The sequence below is a fragment of the Rhea pennata genome, chromosome 1, assembly GCF_028389875.1.
Source record: "Rhea pennata isolate bPtePen1 chromosome 1, bPtePen1.pri, whole genome shotgun sequence".
Classification (NCBI taxonomy): Eukaryota; Metazoa; Chordata; class Aves; order Rheiformes; family Rheidae; genus Rhea; species Rhea pennata.
In genome coordinates, this window is record NC_084663.1 from 112058933 (window position 1) to 112081156 (window position 22224).

Sequence of the window (22224 nt, forward strand, 5' to 3'; positions counted from 1 at the left end):
GTGAAAGGACAAGGGGGAGAGAGAGTGAGCCACATTCTTGGGTGGTCTGCTACGGTATGTGGACACACATGGCTTGCATGTTGGCGGAGTGTGTTGCCCCCGCAGCATAGCCAGAGGCTAGAGATTGGCCCTGGGGTTTCCCCAGAGCAGCTCAGGGAACTGGCTTCCAAGCTCCAGCTGGAAAAAAAGAAAAAGGGGCTAGTGGCCTGAAAGGCAGCATGGGATCTGGGGTGGATCTTTCTGACTGCGCTTTGCACCCTGGAGAAAGTGCTGATAACACAGTGCCAGCAAGTTAGGCAGTTGGAAGGTGATCTTGAAGCTGCTAAGGAGGCTCGATAAATGACCCGGGAGGTTGCAATTGCATCCATGGATGAAGCTGAGAAGCTGGAGCAGCAACGTGCTGTCCTGGCCACCTGCACCACAAAATGCTGGCAGTGGCAGGAGGTGGTGAGAGGTGCCTGGTGTGCACGCATTGCTGTGAAAAGCAGATTGGGATCCAGAAACTTGGGATAGAAACATCTGGGGCTCCAATGAGCTGAGACACAAAGCCTGCGGGGGAGGCAGCTGCCTGACTGGTGTCAGAGTCATGTCCTTCTCAACCAAATGCAGCCAGTCTGCAAGGGATCACAACTACTTGTCATTTTAAAGCATCAGAGCTGCAAGATATGCAGGGACGCTATAGGCAGCAGCACTGTGAAGGGTTGTTAGAGTGGCTGTTAGGGTTATAGGATGACAGGGCAGAGGCAGTTCGTTTTCCTAGAGAGGAGCTTGATAGGATGGGGCGCTGCGCCAGGATCCCAAGCTGCACAACACCCCTTGAACCATGTAGCAGCAAAACCCAAAGGTTTCCCCCTCCCTGACAGAGTGGGTGCTGGGTGCCGCACAATTAAAATTGCTGACTCCGATGGACGTTGATGATGGGCTCACTGAGCGGGCTACTATCGTAGTAGGGATAAATAGCTGTGGCAACTGGGGATGATGTCTGGAATTTGGTCCCCTGAGTTTATGGGACCAGATTAGGTCTCTATGAGCAAAATCATCTGGACTAAGATGCTGCGAACTGCCGCTCCCCATCTTAAAGCCGTAGTGTTACCTGTGATTGGAGGGGAGAGCTGGTATGGTGGGGGACATTACAGCACTATCTCAGTTAGCAGAAGCATTCTCTGTTAGCAGAGGTAGGAAGCTGGAAAAAAAGAGGATAAATGTGAAAGAAAAAAAAAAGAGTGAGGTACAGCACTATATTCTGAGACCTGCTGCAAACCAGCATACCATGGCAGGAGGTGGATGGTAAACCAGTTCAGAGCTGCTCAAGCAGTGGCTATAGCTTCAGCTGGAGCAGTGCATAGCCCACAGAGGAGGGGCAGCGCGATGAGTAGCCAGGAGAGCTCGGGGTGAGACTGGTGGCACTGTCTGCCCCACTGGGAGCATACACAGAGGGGCAGCTGCCAGCTGCACGCAAACAGGCCAGGCAGTGTTGCCCCTGTTGTACCCGCCCAGCTCCACAGTGGGTGCAGACCAAAAAGCATTATATCCGCAGAGGGCAGAAGCCTGGGGAGGTGTGGCAAATGAATTGTATTGGATCCCTGCCAGAGAGGCAGCCCCACAGGTAAGTCCTGACCACTGCAGATACCTGCTCTGATCTGCTGTACACCCACTGATGTGCTGCAGCTACCCCGACTCATGCCATTAAGGCATTAGAAAATTTGATTGGATTACATGGATCCCTGGTGGAAGTCCAAAATGATCAAGGCATTCATTTTACCGGGAGCGACATTCAGATTTGGGCCGGAGAGCAAGGAATAACTTGGACATATCACGTACTCTACCATCCATGAGGAGCAGGATTGATAGAGTGAATAAATGGTCTATTCAAAGAGCAGCTGGTGCAAACTGTCCCCTACTGATACCTTCACAGGTTGGAGCAAAAACATTTGCCAGGCAACTACCTGCCTCAATGACTTCCTACTCTGTAGCTCTATCTAGTATGCTTGTTTCAAAGGTGAATCCATGGAGTGGCCATGACACTGTGTGTGTTTAGAGTGCAATGGATGAACTGCAAAGCTTGCTTCCCAAGGTGAGCCGTGCCCAGCAGTGCAGGGTTGGGTCTGCAACTGCCACGCAAAGAAATAACCCTGGAACCAGAGAGCCACCATCTTCTGAGTGTGGGGTTGCCAGTCACCATATCTTAAGGGTGTTATGATCATGTGGCGTCCTATAATAGTTTAGCTTTCCAGAAGGTGGGTGTCATTGCAGACATCATTGATACAGACTGTCTTGAAGAAGTGAAGGTTGCTATCTGTCACACCAGATCCCATCGCCTGTGATGTACACGGGGAGATCAAATAGCCCAACTGGTTCATGAGTGGATAGAGGTCCCCACTAGTAGATTAATTGCAACCCACTCAGCAACCAGGTGGGTTTGAGTCTATAGGGCGTGTTGTGTTGGTGCATGATCCAGCTAATCCTGAACAATCAGAAAGGGAAATCCTTGTTGATGGGCCAGGAGACACCCCCCTGGTACTAACTGAAGGGAAAAGTGTCCCAGTCTATGTCCCCTTTAGGGGACTGTTGCCCAGAGAACCGTGACTTGGTGAATCTGCCGAATGGAGCCACGACATTGCTGCTCTCCATCTGAGCCTTGCACAGAGAGGGTGGTTAGGACACTGACAGAACTGCAGTGAGCACATCAAATTCAGTGTCCACAAGATAAAGAGCCTGCTTGAAGTATTGCATGATATAAAGTACGGAGAGTCAGCACAGGACAATCTCTAGCAGTGACAGTTGTCACAGCTATTGAATTTAGGACTATGGGGAAAATGCATTATGCTGATTATTTCTGTATACATACATGCTACAATTTACTATATACAGAAATATATATGTTCCCTATGAGTTAGTTGCTTGCACACTTTAGCTGTTAGGCTAATACTAAAGAGGCTTGTTTGAACTTTGTCCACAAACTGGTGGCACTAATATGCCCTCTCTCTCAGGGAATGTAGTGAGAACACCTGTGGAAGATCTGGCGAGGAGTCAGTGACCTACAGAGTACGTGGTAGCAGGCCCAGTGTGTGAAACTACGCCCTGACCAAATTCCCATCAGGGTCAGGCAGGCATATTCTGTTTTGTCAACAACATCTAGCTGCTTCCTGAACAGTAGTTTCTCAAGGTTAGCACGGCTGAGATAAGGAAATAGTAGATGTAAGGGCCTCTTAGGCACAACCAGTTGAGTCCAACCTGTGCATCTGACTTGTGCCTCGAGGTGAGGCACATCTCTATTGGTGACCCCTCTATGCAGTTCCTGGGGCTCCCCTCCATGCAGCTTGTAGTGTAAGTCCTTTATTCAACCCACCCTGTTTAACCCCTTATGAACCTTGAGTGTCTCTCACCGCTGGTATCTGACTCTCTTGCCTGCTTTGTGGTCACAGACTTGTAGGTACAACGCGCCACTCTTAAAAGATAATAGGTGACATTCTTATGGTAGGCTGCAACAAAGCATTAAATTTTTGCCTTTTTTTTTAAATGGATGTCCTACTGTTCAATACATTTTTTTCTTTTTTGTATCCCCAATATTGTTTAAATTCTAGTAATTTTAGCTGCTCACAGCTGTTAACTGTCATACAATATAACGACTGAACAATTCTCAAATCGGCAACTTCATTAGCAGAGCTGAATATTTGGCTAGAAATTATTAAAAATTGGCCTCTAAATGAAAATGGAAATTTTAAATAACTAATATATGGGAATGTTTCTACCAGTGTGACTTTTTCCTTCTAGCAGGAGTGAGGTAATAAAATGCTTTAGATCGTAAAGCTTTAAATCATTCTCTCAGAAAATAGGAGCATTCTTTCCTGTTACATTAATTTCTTATGTGAACTACTAACAAACACAAACAACATCTCTGCAATTCAGAAGAAGAAGGACCAAGTTCATCCTTGGTGTAATGTCATGTAATAGTTGGAATTGTTACCATAAAGCTTGACTTTTCCAAAAACTTATAATTTTTTCCATGATATTTTTTGCAATATTACTATCCCTAGTAAAAATAGTTTTGTCTCCAATAAATATGCTGATTATTCATAGAGACTGAATTTAATTTTGTTTTTCAAGCTTCATTTTAACTCCAAGAAGAATCTGACCAATAGTTTATTCCATGTAGATTGCCTTGGAGTTTTTCATTTGCTTTGCTGTCAGATTGGCAGAAGAAAAGATTAAAATAAAACCCAAGGAAACTCTCTTCACTTGACCTTCCAAATAAATAAATAAATAAAGCTGTATGTATTACAAAAGTATCCTGAAGTTTAATCTCATGCTACCAGAACAAGAAATTTGCCCTATAGTTTATTGAGAGTGTCATTCGTGGACATACCTTTCCTAGTCTCTTTTTTCTTGAAATATTGATTATATGTGGGAATCTTTTTAATAGCAACACTGATTTCAGACTTTCTTACATGAAGAGGAATTTAAATTGCAGCTGTTCAACACTATAGTTTCTTCTTTCTTTCTTTCATAAGTTACATAATTATTCCAACTATATGTGCTGTAAAAGTGATGTTGGATGGAGAAACAAAAGAGGTAGCCACAACTTGTTCTTTTTTGTATCTGTGTGATCTTGAGGATTTATCTGCTTTTATTTCCTTTTTATTCCGTGATCTAGATCTTCTATTTTTAACTATTCCCCATCTGCTTATGCTCCCTGAGTGCCTCTTTTCTTCTGCTTTGATTATGGTAAATAAAGAAAAAAGTTACTCTTAAAAAAACTTTTAGAAGCCATAGAAGCTTCTATTTTGTTGTTGAGTTTTTATTTTGAACTTTTTGAGTTCTTTCTAGTGAGACTTCCAGCTTTTGCTAAAAAAACACAATGCGTGCTTTCAGGCACCTTGCCGTCCCTTCTTTCTAGTCCTCCACTCTCTGTTTTGATCAGACCTACTGCAGGTACCCATCCTTGCAATCCAAGATAGAAGGCTTATCCCTCCTGTTATTTTCAGACTAGCTATGTCTGGTGTATCTCTGCAATAATCAAAGCCAGCAGCGTTGTGTTTTTTAGCAACAATAAATAAGGATAATCTGATAGTATCAGAGTACTTGTAATGAACTTGAGAATTCAACTGTATAAGACAGAAAAAAAGCCAATTTTTCTTAGATCATTTTTTTAATATAGGCTATGATGCTGAGAAATAGTTCTGAAACAATTCCATAGCTCATGATCTTGCTGCTAGTTACTGTATATGTCACACACATTATTTGATATCAAATTCTTTATTCACAAATAGCTGTTTGAAAAACATGTCAGAGAATCTTTTGAAGGGATTACAAGATGCTGAATTTTTAGCTGCCTGGCAGGAAATTTGACTGGAAGACATGGATGATGCAGACCTTTGATCTAGATCTGTACATTATTGCACCTGGAGATAAACCTGCATAAGTAGATGAGAAGTAGTAGAAAATGGAAGATCTGGAGCATGGACTATTAAGAAAACACAATTTTTTTTAGAGGAAAAAAAGATCCATACATTTTGCACATGCAGTGGAGATCAGCCAATTTGGATGTAAGCTGTGTGGAACTGACAACTGTATAATCATAATTTCTGCTCTAAAACTGATAGTATCAACAAGTCAAGTCTTGAAAAATTCTGAGATGTTTAGGCAAAATTTTCTGGCATGCAAGCATGCTTGCTATCAATTAAGATACCTGTTAATGTTTAACATAAAATATTTTGTGTGAGGTATACATTAGGTACATTTGACCTTTAGTATAATGTATTTAAAAGACAAGGCTGTTAAACTAAATCAAAAGAAAAAGGAAAAGAAAAAAAAAATCTATCCGTAGATTCAAATTCACCGTAAGCACTGTGGATCTGAATATATTCTCTTTCTATATCATTAGTTCCCAGGAATGCATATGGGTGCTGTGCTATCTGAATGATAGTTTCTCATGATCATGTCCTAAATGAACAGTAACAAAGATGACAAAAATTCAATTAAAACAGAAATAAGCATTTTTTTTCACTGAACTTCACATTTGTATAGAGAACTTCTAGATCAAAGCCTAAAGCTGGAAGCAGGAAAAGGGAAGATCTGTAATCAAAGGGGAAAGAAGCTTTATCTGCTTTACTGAATCAAGTCAAATGCTCTGCTATTAAGGGAATTTGGAAACAATAATTTTTTTTTGCGGTCCTTCCTTTGTCATGACGATACTTTACATACATACAGTACTTCTATAAAATCTACTTTTTGTGGTACACTAGTATCTTCTAGTTACTTGGAGGAAAAAATGTGCAAGGGAACACTTTTATGAAAACAGAAGTCTCATGAGGGGAAAATGAGATGTGAAGAGTAATTAGGCCTCATTGGGTGAGTCAGGATCAGGGTGGTTTCTACAATCTGTTTCTTACTGTCTCTTTTTTTCTTCTTTTTTTCTTCTTCTTTCTTTTTTTTCTTTTCTTTTTTTTTTTTTTTTTTTTTTTTGAGGAAGGCTCAGGCAGCTTCTGCATTGGTATGGGGCAGTATAGGGAAGGCTGTGTGCCTCACTGGGCTTTCTGGAACCCTCAGAAGGCAGTCCAGTAATAAAAATGCTAAAACATGTGCTACTGAATACAGCTTATGTATGAAGGATTATCAAAAACCATTAATCACCAGCACCATTGGGTAAATAGCTAGTTAAAAAATTCTTAATAGTGGAAGGTAGAAATGAGCCTGAGAGTTCCCAGGAATGCTCCCTTTATCTATTTTCATTTCAGAGCACAAGGAAACACTTTTTAATAACATTCTCTAGAAGCTCCAGGGCACAGGCATACAGATGTATTTTGGATGTTTTTTGCATTTTTCATTTTTTTCTATATTGCTTAATACATGTTTTTCATAAAAATGGAATTTTCCTGCTTTAGAGAACACCTGTTTCTTTTGATTATTCTTATGATGATGATTTAATCAGATGCTTGTAAACACCATGTTTCTGTTCCAAAGCAAACATGACGAATGAAAAAAATGGGAAAATATAAATTGTATTCAATAAAAAACGGTTTCTAAAACTGTAGAATCTTTGGATGAGTACTGCAGAACTGAATTGTTTCTAAATGACTTGGTGGTATAAATTCTGTTGTTAATGCACATTTTACTGCATTCATTTTAGAGAAGGTGTTTTGAAACACAGCTTTTTTTCAGACAATTTGTCCTATGTTTCTTTAGTTGATAGTCCGAACATCTGCAGTTTGCATTTTCTCCCTGGGTACCTATCCCAGAGACTTTAAACACCAGATTCTACTGCCCATATGTAATGAAAGTAGTAGATGCACCAGGGGAAAAATATACCTGTATTGGTGCAAGTTGGTTTGTTTCTCCTCTTAGCCTTCTTTTAAGGCTGAACAAATATCTCCTTGTTTATCATGTGTTTCAGCCCTGTCACCATCTTGGTTGTCCTCCACTGAAACTACTCCAGTATGTTCATGTCTTTCTTGTACTGGGGACCTGCTGGCTACACTTTTGCTAATGCAGTCCCAGATGTAGTTGGGCACACTGCTGACTCCTCTTCAGATTGCCACCAGAGCCCCCAGGTCTTTTCTGCAAAGCTGCTCGTCAGGCGTTTTGCCCCCATTTTTTACTGTTGTTTGAGGTTGGTTTGTCTATCCCAGATTCCTTCGTTGAATTTCATGAGGTTTCTGTCAGCCTACTTTTCAAACCCACCTATGTCCTTCTGAAGAGCAGCCCGGCCTTTCAGCCTACTGACTGCTACTTCTAATGAGGTGTCATTCACAAACTTGCCTGAGAATGTACTCTCTCTCGACATCCACATCTTTAATAAAGAAACAAACCTTACTGGTCCAAAAACTGGTTGGTTTATCAATTCTAGCCCAGTTTGTTGTCCTCCACAGCAGTGTTCTGGGATTAGTATTTATAGCCAAAGAGTTTGGTGAAGAAATTATTCTTGTCTCTTTGAAAATAACTGTTGATTTATTTATTTTTTTATTAACTATAGCATCCTAGTATAACAATCTGTTGATCTATTTTAAAGATAGATACTCTGTCTGATACTGTGATTGGAAAAATCTGTACAAGTCAATTTTTAAAGATTAAATACAAGCACATTCACTATGTATTATCTTTTAGATTGTTTTTATTATACTTAAGGTACAATATCACTTTTTGTACTAACATAGTTTTTTTAATTCTCCCCTTTTCTTTCTTTTCTTCAGTGTTTAAAGATGATTAGAAGTTGCAGTTTATTTTTGCTTCGGTAGACTTAAAACATTAAGGTCCTTCTCTAAATACAGGTACTATTTATATTTTTATTGAGAATTTAAATAATCCTGTTCATTAGAATAATGAAAAAAATGTTATCTCTAGCACAATAACCTGTTTTTCAGTGTGTTTCCATTTGGACATATGATGCAGCAATAGATTACTTTTTCAGACAGTGAAGAAGTATGGTTGGACAGCCAAGGGTGAGGAATTAAAATAAGAGAGTAGACAAGCTGACCAGAAAATAGGGTGAAGGACCAGCCTTGTAAAATACAAAAAAACAAAACAAAACAAAACAAAACAAAAAAAAACCCACCTAACTTTAACGTCTACTTAAAAGGAGTGCTGCTGTCACTGAAAACATCAAACGTCATAGGCAGAGGAGGAAGTGGTATGCGAGGCAGAAAAGTGAAGTGAGAGACCTTTATCTAGCACAGAAATTCCCCTTTAAATGAAAAGTTTGAAATCCACATTTCCTGCTTCTGAAAAGAATTTCTACACACAGAGTATATGCAATTGTTGTATTGTGAAGGGAGAAGCAAGGTTAAAGTCATTATGATGATCTATCTGCCACTACTTCTTTGCTGTTTCTGTGTTTTTTTTTTTTTTTAATGTGGTGCTAACCAGCCTGCAGTTGTCAAAGGTTTTTGAATTTGAAGATTGTGATTAGAAAAAGCTATGCCTACCCTGTGTGGTGTCTCTAAATCCTAAGTGTTTCTGCTTCACTTTTGGTGTGGTGGTGCTTTTTTTTTTCTTTGTTGTTATGGTCAAACAGTGGTTAAAAGCTTACTGCAATGTTTTTTCTTCTTTCTGAAATGTTTTTTCATTGCTGTGATAAAGTTGAAACTGTCTAGGACTATTGTTTATTCGGCTTTGTTAGAGAACAACTACTCATAATTGAAAGGGGGTGATAAAAGCGGCAATTGGTAGAGCTTAGTTTGTCTACTTAAGGTGAAATATATCAATTTTGGCTTACATGCCAGTTGGGGACAGGTAAAAATCACTGCAGTAAACTCAGTATCTGTCTTCATTCCAGTGTTCTGCATATGCAGTGGTTTCTAGAGAAAGAAACCAGAGTGATGCAGGAAAATGATTTCAATAGTGTAATGCAAACTATTTTGATGAAGCCCACAGGTATAAACATCTTAAACAGCTGATAAATGTGATAACAGCTGATAGTCAATTTACAGTAGGTATTTTGGGGGCAGTTAGCTTATGCTATAACACTTTTCTAATGTTTTTATTAAAACTTTGCATGTAAAATTAAGATTAAATTCATGTAGCTCAGCTAGGATGTTTTATAAACCTCCTGTGTAACATTTTATAATCCAATTGGATATATAGAACTATGCTGCTTTTTCTGTTGACTTCCATTTCCCCAAATGCATGTTCTGTAGCCTAAGTATAAATTATATATATGTTTATACTAGCCATGCAGATTATATGCCTACAAATTGGATTGCCCTATATTTAAAATGAAAACTTCTAATGCAAAATACAGAATATAAGATTCATGTAATATATATATTACAAATATTTTATGGTTTGAGAATATTTTTTAGTAATTTCAGATTACATTAGAAGCCACTTCACTACTATATAAAATTATTGGTAACTGATTTTGGCTTTTAATGAGTGGGTAGCTATCTCAAGTTATGTTTATATAGTCTTTGCATACAAAATTTCTTTTGCATCATGAGTTGTAATGAAAAAATTTGTCAAAATAAATACCATTTTAATATTCTATGATGTCAGTTGTTACTTGATATGTTCTCAGCACTAGGGACTAATATGTGATTCAACATGAATTTATGCATACCAATCACCCTTTCTCTCCTATTCTTTATGTACAGTCATCTAATACTATATACACTAAATTGTTTGATTCTGTTGTAAAATATAAGCATCAGGAGGTGATGGAGGAGAAATATGAAGTGTCTGTCATACAGTGTAAGTAGGCTAATCGCATGCACCCCATCCCAACTATGTCTTGTTGAATCAAAATCCTTGATGCCTAGCGATTTCCACCAGGACTATGTGTATTTTGGTAATATTCAGTTAAAATTATTTCAGAATTTGGTAGTGATAAATTGTTTTTGTTGGTAGCATACCAGATGTGTAAGTCTGATTAATCATCTCTTGATATATTGTAGAGCCTTTTAGAACATAAGCTTAACTTTGAAGATTTCATCAAAATGATTTCTTCTGGTAATGAAATGGGCTACTCACATGATACGAAACCAATTTATGGCACTAACAGCAAAGCACTTCACAAGCACATCAGTCCCTCCATGATTTTTGTATGTCTATGAAAATAACTCTTCTGAGAAAGTTTTGTTCAAGTCGTTCTGAAATCTTCAGTTAAGAACGGTTCCTTCTTCTGTCTTTAGGAAGTCTAAACTGAGCTGCTGAAATTCCTTTTATAATTTCTTATAAATCAGGCTTTACTAGATATTTTTTCAGTTCTGCAGCTGTAGCTGAAATTTTCTAACTTTCAATGTGTCGAGTATGTCAATCAAGCCAGTTCAAGCTGTTCAACCTTAACTTAATAGGGTCTTGAAATAAAGTTAACTTACAGTGAAGTTTTGGTCACGTTGCTAAACTGTCTCCTTCCCTCCAACTGGTCAGTTATATACCATATTTAGATAAGTATTTTTATGCAGAGTATTTGTGCTTTACCTGTATTTGGCCAGTTAAACTCAGTGTTACATTCTGAAAGTTTTATTGATTTTGTCATGAACTGTGAATGCTAACGTGGAAGACTTTTGTGAGCAGACATTGATACCTGACAGCTGTACTATCTTTTCGCTCATAAAGTAGTTTTGTTGTTCTTCTTCAACAGGATTTATAAGTTTATTGCTTTTAGAAAGGTTTGTTCACCATCCAGTGGTTATGGTAACAGTTGTTTGATACCTAAATTAAATTATATTTATAGCTTGAAGAAAATTCTCCACTTCCCTCTCCTTTGGTAACACTTTCATTGATCCATCAAGCTACTAATGAAAATATGTGAAAACTATCAGATTAAAATTCTTTATCTTTTAAATGTTTTAACAGTGTCTGCGTCATCACAACTTACTAAGCTTGTGGTTCAGCTTCTTTTGGGAGAAGAGAGACTTATTTGGAAGCTCTTCAGTTTTCTAAGTTTGTTAATCTCTTGCCTTTTTGTTCTTATAAATGTGTTTGGTGCAGGACCACCTTCATATAGATCTTTTAATATTAATAATAAAGACATGGTACTAGAAAACAATGATAATCGTTATCAGAATTCAAAAATTTTAAGTGAAATATGCAAGTCTTTTGTTGTCCCTGCATAAACAAGATTTATGAATAAGTGTATGGAGAGAAATGTATAGTGTATTAGTTTATTAGGAGAGGTCTACAAGAGTGCATTAGGTTACGTATGGTATAAATGTGTTAGGAGAGAAATGTCATATCTAGCAAATATCACAAGCTCTTCCCATTAAGAATGATGACAACTGCTGAATATAGCAGTAATATTTAAAACAATGTATAGCCTACAATTTTAATGATACTTACAGCTGTAATATAATGAAAAGTCCCCATGGTAGGAGTAAGGAGTTTAAATGATTTAAACCAGTTTTCCTTTGGTTTGTGTTCATTTGAAATAATAAAAAATACTTTTTTCTTAACCCAAAGCAATTACTATTTAGACGATGTTGGTGATTGTCTGAATGAATTCATTTAAGTCTTACTGACAGGTGTGACTAAATTTGAGGTTTCGTTCTTTATATATATTTATTCATTCTGTAGCATGTTTTCTGAACAGAATTGATTTTGGGAAGGTCATCTCAATAAAAAAGCTAAGCTAGTTTCAGAAATGGTAGGTTCATCTGGTCTAAACAAAAAATACCTAATATTCTGGGTCCTGTAAGATAACTGAGACATATCTATAAGACATAGGGCAGGCAGGAGAACCACGGCCCTCTGATGCAGCGTCTGGAGGCCAGGTGGGATACCGTCGGTCATTTGAAATGCTGTGTGTAGGCAAGTGAATCCCCCCCATCTGTAGCACATTAAAAGAGACCCATACTACTGTGTACGCCCCGAAGGATTTTGTAATGTTTTGTGAAAGCTAACACTATGTATTAGAATAGAACTGTAAAGGGAAAAAGAGCCTATGACACTGGTCTTCAGGAGTAACAGAAGAGCAGAGCCGTACTGAAGTGACACACAATCTGTACACATCTAAGTAGATAATTTGATGCAATAACAAAGTAGCTTAACTAAACAGGAAGCACATAAATTACACGTTCTGTGGTCAAAAGCAGTGGTGTCCTTGCTGGCTGAACGAATGTGAAAATAATACTTACGTAACCTGGTGCAATGGATCAGTTGGTAGAAAGCACAGGCTGATTGCGCACTCTGCATGTAGCTGATTGCAGTTTGCGGTATGACCTTTTTCATTGACTGCTGCAGTCAGACATACAGCATGTTCTGTACCCTTAAATCATTTTGGTCTCTTTTTGCAAGGATATAACCAAATTGCTGTTTTCCTCATGGATTTAGCCAGGTGTAACGGAATTTTTTAATATAGCTAATCTTACTGAATACTGACTCTGCACGAGAGCATCAAACTGATACAAAGAGCACGTAAGCAGTGGAAGAGAGAGCGCAGCATCTCATAGTGCTGGAACAGGAGTAAAGTCCCAGAGTGAAGTAAAGTGGTTCCAGCAGATATTCTTGAAGTTTGGAGGACTTTCTTCAGACCTTGTAAATTCCTTTACCTGTGTTGTCTTTATTGCACTGTATGCTGGGAGTGTAGCAGTGGTTGCAGTGGGGAACTGTGCCTTTTTTTTTTCATTGAAGAATATGTAATAATTTTTTTTTCCTTTCCAATTTTAGAAATCCTAGCGATCTCATTAAACTTTTAAGTTAAACAAAAAGGAAAGGCAGATTCTCCTACCCTCCCCACTTATCTAATTTTATTCAGTTCAAAACTGGTGATAGATCTGAAAAACTTTATTCTCATTATACCCAAGGAATGATTTATGATTTTAATTAGAAAACAAATGGATTTTACCAGCTACAGAGTATTTTTATTGAGGATAAATGTTACTCAACTGTATGAAAGCTTAAGCATGCAGACTATTTCAACTGAATGTAAACAGGAGGAAAATTCTTAGCAAAATTACTAATTTCATTCCCACTGATAGATCAGAAATTATAGAGAAGTGTCAAAGAAGGAATTGATTTTTTGCAGTAAAATCAGATTAGATATGCTATTAAAATACATATTCATACATACATGAAAGTATTAACAAGTGACACAACAAAGCATTTTATTCATATTATTCACAGGAAAAAGTATCTAATGGGGTTTTTTTTGATCATTCATAAGAATAAAAAGCTTTTACAGGCACTTTTTGAGAATTATCCTTCACCAATTTTTGACCTGCAGTTTGTTTCATGGTAGTTAAATTGTTCTTGTGTGTGAAGCCTTCTTTTATATATTTTTATATTCCTCTCTTTATATATTTTATCTGTTTATCCATTTTATATATTTTTGTTTTATATTATTTCTCACAGAGCTAAATTAAATGTCTGATATTTTTCTATTTGGGAAAAAAAAACAGGGGCAAGGAGAATGGATTACTTTTGTTTATTTTTAATCTATCCAAATAAAGACCTCATTTTTTGGTTCCTGTTAGATCAAGAATGCTGAGATTACAGTTACATAGTCCTTATGGTAGTATTATATATCCTAAAGTGCAGTTATTTACTGATTTTCACCAGATGGTCTCATGACTTACTTTTTTACTGCTTTTGTTGCTTGGACTCATCCAATAAGTAAAATGTTAAAAAATGAATGGGGAAATGTATGTAGTTGTACAACAGTCACATGCAAGCCAATGAAAAGCCATGCAGAGGGTCACAGAAATAAGTTTTTAAGGTTATTTTTTTCCCTAATTGAACTTTCTTTTGGGTTTTTAAGTAACATTTATATATCATAGGCTTTTACGGTCTTTAAGCAGCATCTTGAAAAAATCCTTTAAAACAAAGTATTATCTGTGTCTGCTGGGTTTTTATTTCACTTACATACAACTTTTACAAAGAAGCTTCTAAAGAAGAAAGCTTTCAAGAGAGATTTGAAGAAGTTTTCTAAAGATGAAAAGTATCACACCATGGTAAGAGAAACTGGCCTTTTAAGTTTTTTCATTGCCTAGTAGTGGGAACCAGAATCATCATTACTGTTGCAATAGGTAAATTTATATTCCTTTTCTTTGATGCTGTAGAGAGGAAGTTTGTTTCAGCGTGTGCTGGTATTATATTATGCATGTTCATCTTTGGGGGTTTTTTGTTTTATTTTGCCTGTTACGACAATTTTTTTGATGAATGTAGTATAAAACAGGTATGTCACCAAGGCCACATCCTGTGTAAAAAATAGTTATACAAGGGCTCTCCATATAAATTTGATGTTAGTGGGAGTTTTGCCTCAGCCAAACTGTAGAACATTAGCAAAAGTGATGGGGAAAGATGTCTAGCTACAAACTTTTTATAGTTTTCCGTTCTCAAAGCATTTTTTTTTTCACTGAGTAGTGCTGAGCCATACTGCATGTAGCAGACGGTTGTACTTGAGTTCATTATGAAACAAGACCGTAAAACTAGTCAAGATGCATTCATTATAAAGGGAACTTTTACTACCTTCATTGAGGCAGATTTAAAGTGCAATTAACTTTTAAAAGATATGATACCTGACTATTCTGCTAGCTGTTAAAGATTCTCATCTTTCCTCTTATGCATCTTTAATACTTTTTCTGTATATTTGCTTGTATGTGAGAGTCTCATCAAATGAAGGTTTGGCAAAGGGGAAGAGCTAGGAGATCTTTTACTCTTGTATTTCCTGTTTTGAATTTTTATCCTTTGTTCTCATTATCAGATGCTTCTATAATCAAAAATATGTTCTCTTAAAAGTGCCTAGTCATACTGTTGACAAAAACATTTTAGGATATATGCCAAAGGAGGTTTCAGGAAGGTTGAGAGAGAAACTCAGTCCTTTAAAAAAAGCATATGTTATTTGGTGTCAAGACAAGGACCATGACTTTGTATTACAAAGGAGGCAGAGGCTGAACCCTACTCCCTCCGTTTCACCACAGAGAAGAAGCTGCTATGGCCTTTGTAGATCTCCAGTATACACGGCCGCTTCTTAGTTTCCTTTGTGGGAATGTCCCATTTTACCTTTCAACAAATGTATCTGGTCAGTATTTTCATTGACATTTTTCAGTGTAATAGTTTTTCTGAGACAGTATAGGAAAACCCTATAGTATGCTAGAGCATCAATATTTTAAATAATGTTTTAATCTGGGAGAGGTCAAGACCATTTGCTGTTAAGGGTCCTTTATAAGAGTTCTAAGGTATCTGCAAGATACCACCTAAGATGCTTTTTAAAAACATGCATATGTTAACTATGAGGAATATATTGTAGATCAGATACCCGATCTCAAATACGCTCTCAAATTTTTGTCATTTAGTCTAATAAGATGCCATGTGTTGCAGATTTCTCTCTTACCATTCTTACTGCTTGCTGATCTCCTACCTTCTCCCTTTTCTTCTGGGCTCCAGATCTGGTTCTCAACATATAAATTTTCTAGATATAAATTCCTCCATTTCCATTAACATATTTGCATTCATCCATAGCCAGTTGATAGCAGCTGCCAACTTGAGAGCAAGGAGCAGAGCTTATCTTGATTTGACTAGCTTCATCCTTTTTACTGAATTTTCATGTCTGTAGTCTACATGAGATCATGAATGAATAAAAAAGGATATATTAACACAAAATCTGTGCTTTCTTACATTGTTATTAATGACTCAGATCATAAGAAAAAAATAGGTTGAGGAACTGAAAAATGTCAATCTGGCAAAATGAATTACTTCTAACTCCACATTCCTATGCTGTGTTTGCATTCTGAATGCTTTTCCTTTTTCATATCTATGAGGCCTTCAAATTCACTTTTTTGTCCTCTAACTCAGTGTTTTATTCTGTATGATGAATATTTTATCTGTGATAAGTTAATGTATATCAGTTCCCAAATATCTACTAACTGATCTGTTTGGAGCTGTCTCCAGTCTTCAAAACACTCATGAAAAAATTGCAAAAGTAAAGAGAAGAAAGAATTTAAATCTTCGGTTTTCCGTGATGAAAGCTGTGTATTGAAGAGAAGCTGTATCTTCTAGCTTGTGATCTCATCACTCCACTTGGCTTAATCTTTGCTTCTTGCAGAGCAGGAGAATGGATGTGATATTGGCATTGTTGGAGTTGGCAGTGATGTACATAAAATAAATCAACGATAGCAAATCTTCAGCTTCCTTGTATACATTTCTCAAATGTATTTCTTTGAATAGAAGTGTTACAGTATTTCCATCACTCAGACAGTGGTAGTTGGTGTCATGTTTTCTTGGGTATGCATATTTAAATATACTTCCCAACTGCTAGATTCAGTTTTAGAAGCAGTCCTCTGAATTTCATGTCATTGTTCCCAGTTCTACTCTGACTTAAATTCTAATGTAATTTTTGCAGACTGTCTGGAGAGGTTTTAGGCTCACTAATATTAGATAAATTACTAATACTGACTAATAGTGCTTAATACGGTGAATTACTAATACTACTTTATAATGTAATTCACATCTATCACGATTGGGGCTTGACCATTTATGTATCCTGACGTATATTTCAGAACAAGCAGATTCCAGAAACTCAAAATTCAGTGGATAATTTGGTTGTCACTGTTTTTTCCACACCTCACACTTTTTAAAATCTACTTCATGTTTAGAACTCTTTTATTTTCTATTTCATGGATGTTAGCTTAGCCATTAATCAGTTATGAGAAACCTTGTCAAGTGCTCCTTGAAAATCTAAGCATACCAGATTCGTTGAATTTTCTTTGTTTAGCACAACAGTAATGTTTTCGAAGAACTTCAGAAGGTTAGTTAAGCATGACCTGCCATGTCTGAATCCCTGTTTGCCATCATTAATCAAACTACACTTTGCTTGAGGGATCTTTATCTCAAATTATCTCTACATTAGATGATAAATTTCCTAGTTTACATCATTATGTCTGAGATTTTTTTTTTTTAATATATTCGTGGCAGTGAGATCTAAGGAGTCATCCCTTTGTCACATAATATTAAAATTATATTCTTGCTTGTTTTCGGAAAGATAAAGGAATCTGCCAGGCATACTCATGTCAGGCTTACTGTCACTTACTGGAATATATTTCCTCAAAAAAAAAAAAAAAATAGTGTGAAATGAGTTAGATAAAAAGTGTCTGTAATTCGCTCTGTACTAACATTTCAGAGGCAGCTGGATGGAATGAACTTTTCCATGATAGAAATGCTCATTGTGGTACTGCAACACTATTTCCAATGTGTTTTAATACAAACACCTGTATACCAAATACTGTTTTCTCCTTCTGACACAACCATACTTTTCATGATTAAGTGTGTAGGTGCTACTTCAGAAAGCCCCTGTATTATAGTTGCTCACTGTGGATATGCTGAGGAAGTGACAATATATGTTTGCATATTCTTCTCTTCTTTCTGAGAGATTTGTTTCTTGTCACTTCTGAAGACAAGGTGCTGATGTAAGTAGCCTCACTGAAAAGAGCCCTTCTTACATAACTGATGTGAGACAACTCATAGCATACACCAAACAAGCGCACTGTGCTTTATTCCTGAGGGCAAAAATACTTCTTTATACACCAGTTCATTCAACATTCAACTGTATTGCAGTAAAGGAAAAAAAAAAAATACTTTGGCCTGGGCACCAGACAGATGGTACCGCGTTAGTATTATGGAAAAATAATAAAAAAAAATTGTTTGGGAAAGGAACATGTACAAATCCGTAATGTTCTGGGTATGATTTGGAGTGGAATTTTGATATCAGTGCAGCATTTTCAGTTTAATATGTGGAACTGCACAGGCATCTAGACTCTTTTATTTTTCACTTGCGTATGGAAAGCTGTGACGTTAGGAAAGTAATACTGTGATTAGACCATAAAGTAAGAAATGATAGGAATAGATACTTTTTTCCCCCTAATATTACTGTCTCCAGTGCTTTACAGAAGACCTCTGTCAGAAACATTGCATGCTTTGAGAGAGAAAATCACTAGAAGTGATTTTTAGAGTCTTATTGTTAAAAAACATTCAGATGTTCAGTATTTGTGTGTCCAGTACTTTGGTGAAATCTTTGGGTTGATCTCACCCTGATTTAGTATATGCTTAGTTGTTTGTTTGGGTGGGGGTTTTGTTTTTGTTGTTTCTGTTTTCTGTTTTTGTTTGTTGGTGGTGTTGGTGGTAGTCATTCCTCATCTCTTACAGCCTTCCTGTAAAGCCCCGACAAGACCTCCTGTGGAATCCTTGCCTCCGTCCTAGTCATCATGTTTCAGATGACAGGGTTTAAGAAGACTAGAGCAGATAGGGAAGAGGGAGGCCACTAGAAAAATGTCAGAGTAGCAGAGAACATGTCATGTGAGAACAACCCAAAGGGATGTCTCTTTGAATGTGCACAAGTGAGTGATTTCATCCCATTTATTTTCTCAGGCAGAACGCTAATCTAATGTGCCTTCACCGTTCAGACAGACTGGTTCACATCCCACTTCAAGTAGTCTGGAGCCCATCCAACCCAACCTGTTGAAGTAGACAGCAACCTAGGTTGTTTAACTTAGTAAGCTGAATATTAGGTTTAAATATGACTGCTCCCTATTACAGAAGGAAAGACAAAATTTAATAAAAGGATAGTGAGTTGCCAAGAGTTAATGTGGCTGGAAATTAGAAGGGAGATTATTAATTACCAGCCAAGTAAGATTCTAAAATAGGCTTTTAGTGAGAATGCAAGTGACAAAAGTAGATGTTGGTTAGTTTAGGATAATAATAATGTGGATGGTTATCTGGTGTATCAGGAAATTTACGTTGGTAATGCAAGATGATGCTCCCATTTCCCGTTATGTTAAGAACCCAGTAACTTCTGAAAATATTCATCTCGGATTTTTTATGTACAATTGGCAGTTTCAAAGTGAATAAACTTAAATGAGAGACATTTAGCTATGGTCATTACCATCACATCTTGAAGTTTTTATAAGATACTGGTGTAGAAGATAAAAGGATATAAAAATTTGTTATTTGTTTGTTTACAAACAAGACTCTTTTTGACAAATAAAGGGATACTTCAACACATAAAATGAATAAAAAATTAAAATGTAGTGTTTACTCTTGCTTCTGTACTACTTCATTATTTGTTGCTGATTGCTTTTTTTGTCTCTATTATATCACCTTTTTTGTTACTTCTACTCCTGTTCTCACCAAACTCCCTCCATTCTGACTCTTTTTCATACTGTATTTTCTCTCCTCTCCCTTCCATTTTGAGCTTTTCCCTAACTAACATTTTATATTCTCCGGATAATATAGTATTCTAGACTTCAGTCCCGCAATCTTGATTTTATCATTTTAAACTGTAAACTCTTCAAGGTAGTGTTTGGGTATACTTCTGTAAGCAAATAATGAGAACTTTTACACATTTATTTTCATTGAAAACAGTTGTGCATTCAGATATAAAGTCTTCCTTTGACTACTATGTTCTACCCCCAACAATCCTGAAAGAAATATTTTAAGTTTTGTTGCCCCTTTCTAAAATAAGTATACATTTATTATTTTATAGTACATATTAATTTCATAGTAATATATCTGTAGTATATTCTAGGTGAAAGGTTAGTCCTTTCTGAGTAGCTGACTGATTTTTCCTTCTCATTTGAGACTGTATGCTATTTATGTGTATTTACCTTGGGAGTGAGAACAGAAATAGCTTTTCTTCTTCTTGAATAACACACACACACATATATATGTATATATACATAAATATGTATATACACACATATACGCACACACACATGTATATATATGTACACACACCTGTATATGTGTGTGTATACATATGTATATATAGAGAGAGAGAGATACAGGGGTATAAAGAAACCTGTATATGTGTGTATATATATATGTACACAAATACACACACACACACACACACACACACACACAAACAGAGGTTTGTGTGTATATATATATACGTATACAGTGTATATATGTATATATATATACACATACACAGGTGTCTTTGTGCCCCTATCATTGTAACCCTGTGAAAATCAAGAGATGGAGGAAGGGCACACAGGGGTTAAATTTCTGTGTGTTCAGTAATTCTGTGGCTGGAGAGATACATTGCAATTGTGTTTCTTTTGTGGGTGACTGTTGTGCTTGAATATGACTGTATTTTCCTACTAAATTATTAAATCATCATGATATGCACAGTAAATTTAAATCTTCTGTATTTGTTTTAAATCTGTATTACTTAAGCTTTTCTACTTCCTTTATATATTTAGGAATGTCTCTAGATTTCTGTCCACTGGGATTCTTAAATACAGCTTTACTACTGATGGCATTTTTGTGCCTCAATTCTTGCTCATGAGACTGTGGATGTATTCATTTTCATTATTTCAGCAGACATTTGTGGAGCTTCCTAAAGAAATGTTTTAGGGAAAAACTGAGTGGTAGCAATTTAGCAGTTGAGCATAAGCTTTCAGAAATTACATTTTGAATGTTAGCATCAAAAGTTAACTTCCTTGCTGGAAATTTAGTGCCTTAAAACCGTTTTTTTTCCCCTCCTAGCAAAATGATGAAAGTATCATCAACTCTGCTTAATTTATAATAAAATCACACTTCTAGTTCTCTAGCCTTTAGACATCCGCAGAGAGAATACACTTCCTTTCTCTGTTTGTTTGTCATTAACTGTGCTAGTCAGTGCTAATCACCAAGCGTTGGGAGAAGGCATGAGGAGACAGCTGGGAGCACAAAGGCTGTCCTTAATCTAGCAAGGATAAGTTAGGCACCGTCTTTAGTTAAGACCGACAGGATACCGCTTGGTGGTCTCATGTCCTTAACTCCCCTTTAGAGGAGCCTTTCTGGATTGTCTGTGGAGAGAGCCTAAGAGGATTAACCCCGTTATTTTCACTATTTCCCTCTACAAGCTGTGCTAACCGCCAGAGCTGCATGAAGAATATAGGTGCGGCAGGTGACTGTTGCATATAACTTCCCTTGAAACATGAGTGTGCAAAGAGTGGGTGCGAAGCTGGTGACTGTGGCAAAGAGTATTTGAAGTGGAATCAAAAAATCTCCACTGGGAGACTTTTGCTTTTGGAAGCTTGTTAAAATGATGGGGAACACTGTTTTCATTTCTCTTCACAGGACAAGCACCCACAATAAGAGGGCTTCAGTTGTGTTTTAACTACTGATTCTCAGGTACTTTATATAAACCCTTAGGCACTGATCTGCCATTTACAGCTATAAGTAGCTTTTATTGTATGCTTATGTTTTAGATTTATTTTATTTTATAAAACAAATTAGAGAAAAAATACAGAGCGTATACAAAATCTAAAATATTGTTATACAAAAATTACAGGTTTCTTGCTTTATTTTTTTTTTTTTTGTCTATGTAAGTTATAAATAGCAAAGATAAAACATATTTCCTCTAAAGCTTCTTTTTTTGTATATGCTTTCTATGTAATTTTCATTAAAAACGTCAGGATGCTACTATAGAAGTCATAAAGCTATTTTATGTGGCTTATAGTAATATTGTTATAGAACATCATTTCTGTGGAGGTTGCTTTGTGTAGTACTGTGCCTAGGCTGACTTCAGTAGTTTCACTAAAGACTTTTGTTTAAGTAATAACAGTTGTTCATTCAAATCAGATAACTTAAAATAAAAAGTAAAACTATTTAAAAAAATTAATGAGTAAAATTAAGCTGTGCTAGCTTTTTTTGCAAACAGTATTAACACTGTGAGACTCTTTTCCTTTTGGCATTCGGTAAATATGAGGCAAAGGCAATATTTCATGAGAACTAGATTGGCAATGGGACTTATCCTCTTCCCTCTACCTTATTGACGTGACTTTGTTTATAGCCCATGTTATATAGGCC

General features: G+C 36.7%; 1 protein-coding gene across 1 annotated transcript in view; it reads left to right on the plus strand.

The window, feature by feature from the left end:
* The first annotated feature begins 339 nt into the window (after nucleotides 1-339).
* Nucleotides 340-22224, plus strand: part of NCAM2 (neural cell adhesion molecule 2) — a 256638-nt gene continuing 234753 nt past the window's right edge. Inside the window, exon 1 of the mRNA XM_062575312.1 lies at nucleotides 340-447. Within this exon, the coding sequence (XP_062431296.1) occupies nucleotides 340-447 (108 nt within the window). The remainder of the gene's footprint in view (nucleotides 448-22224) is intronic.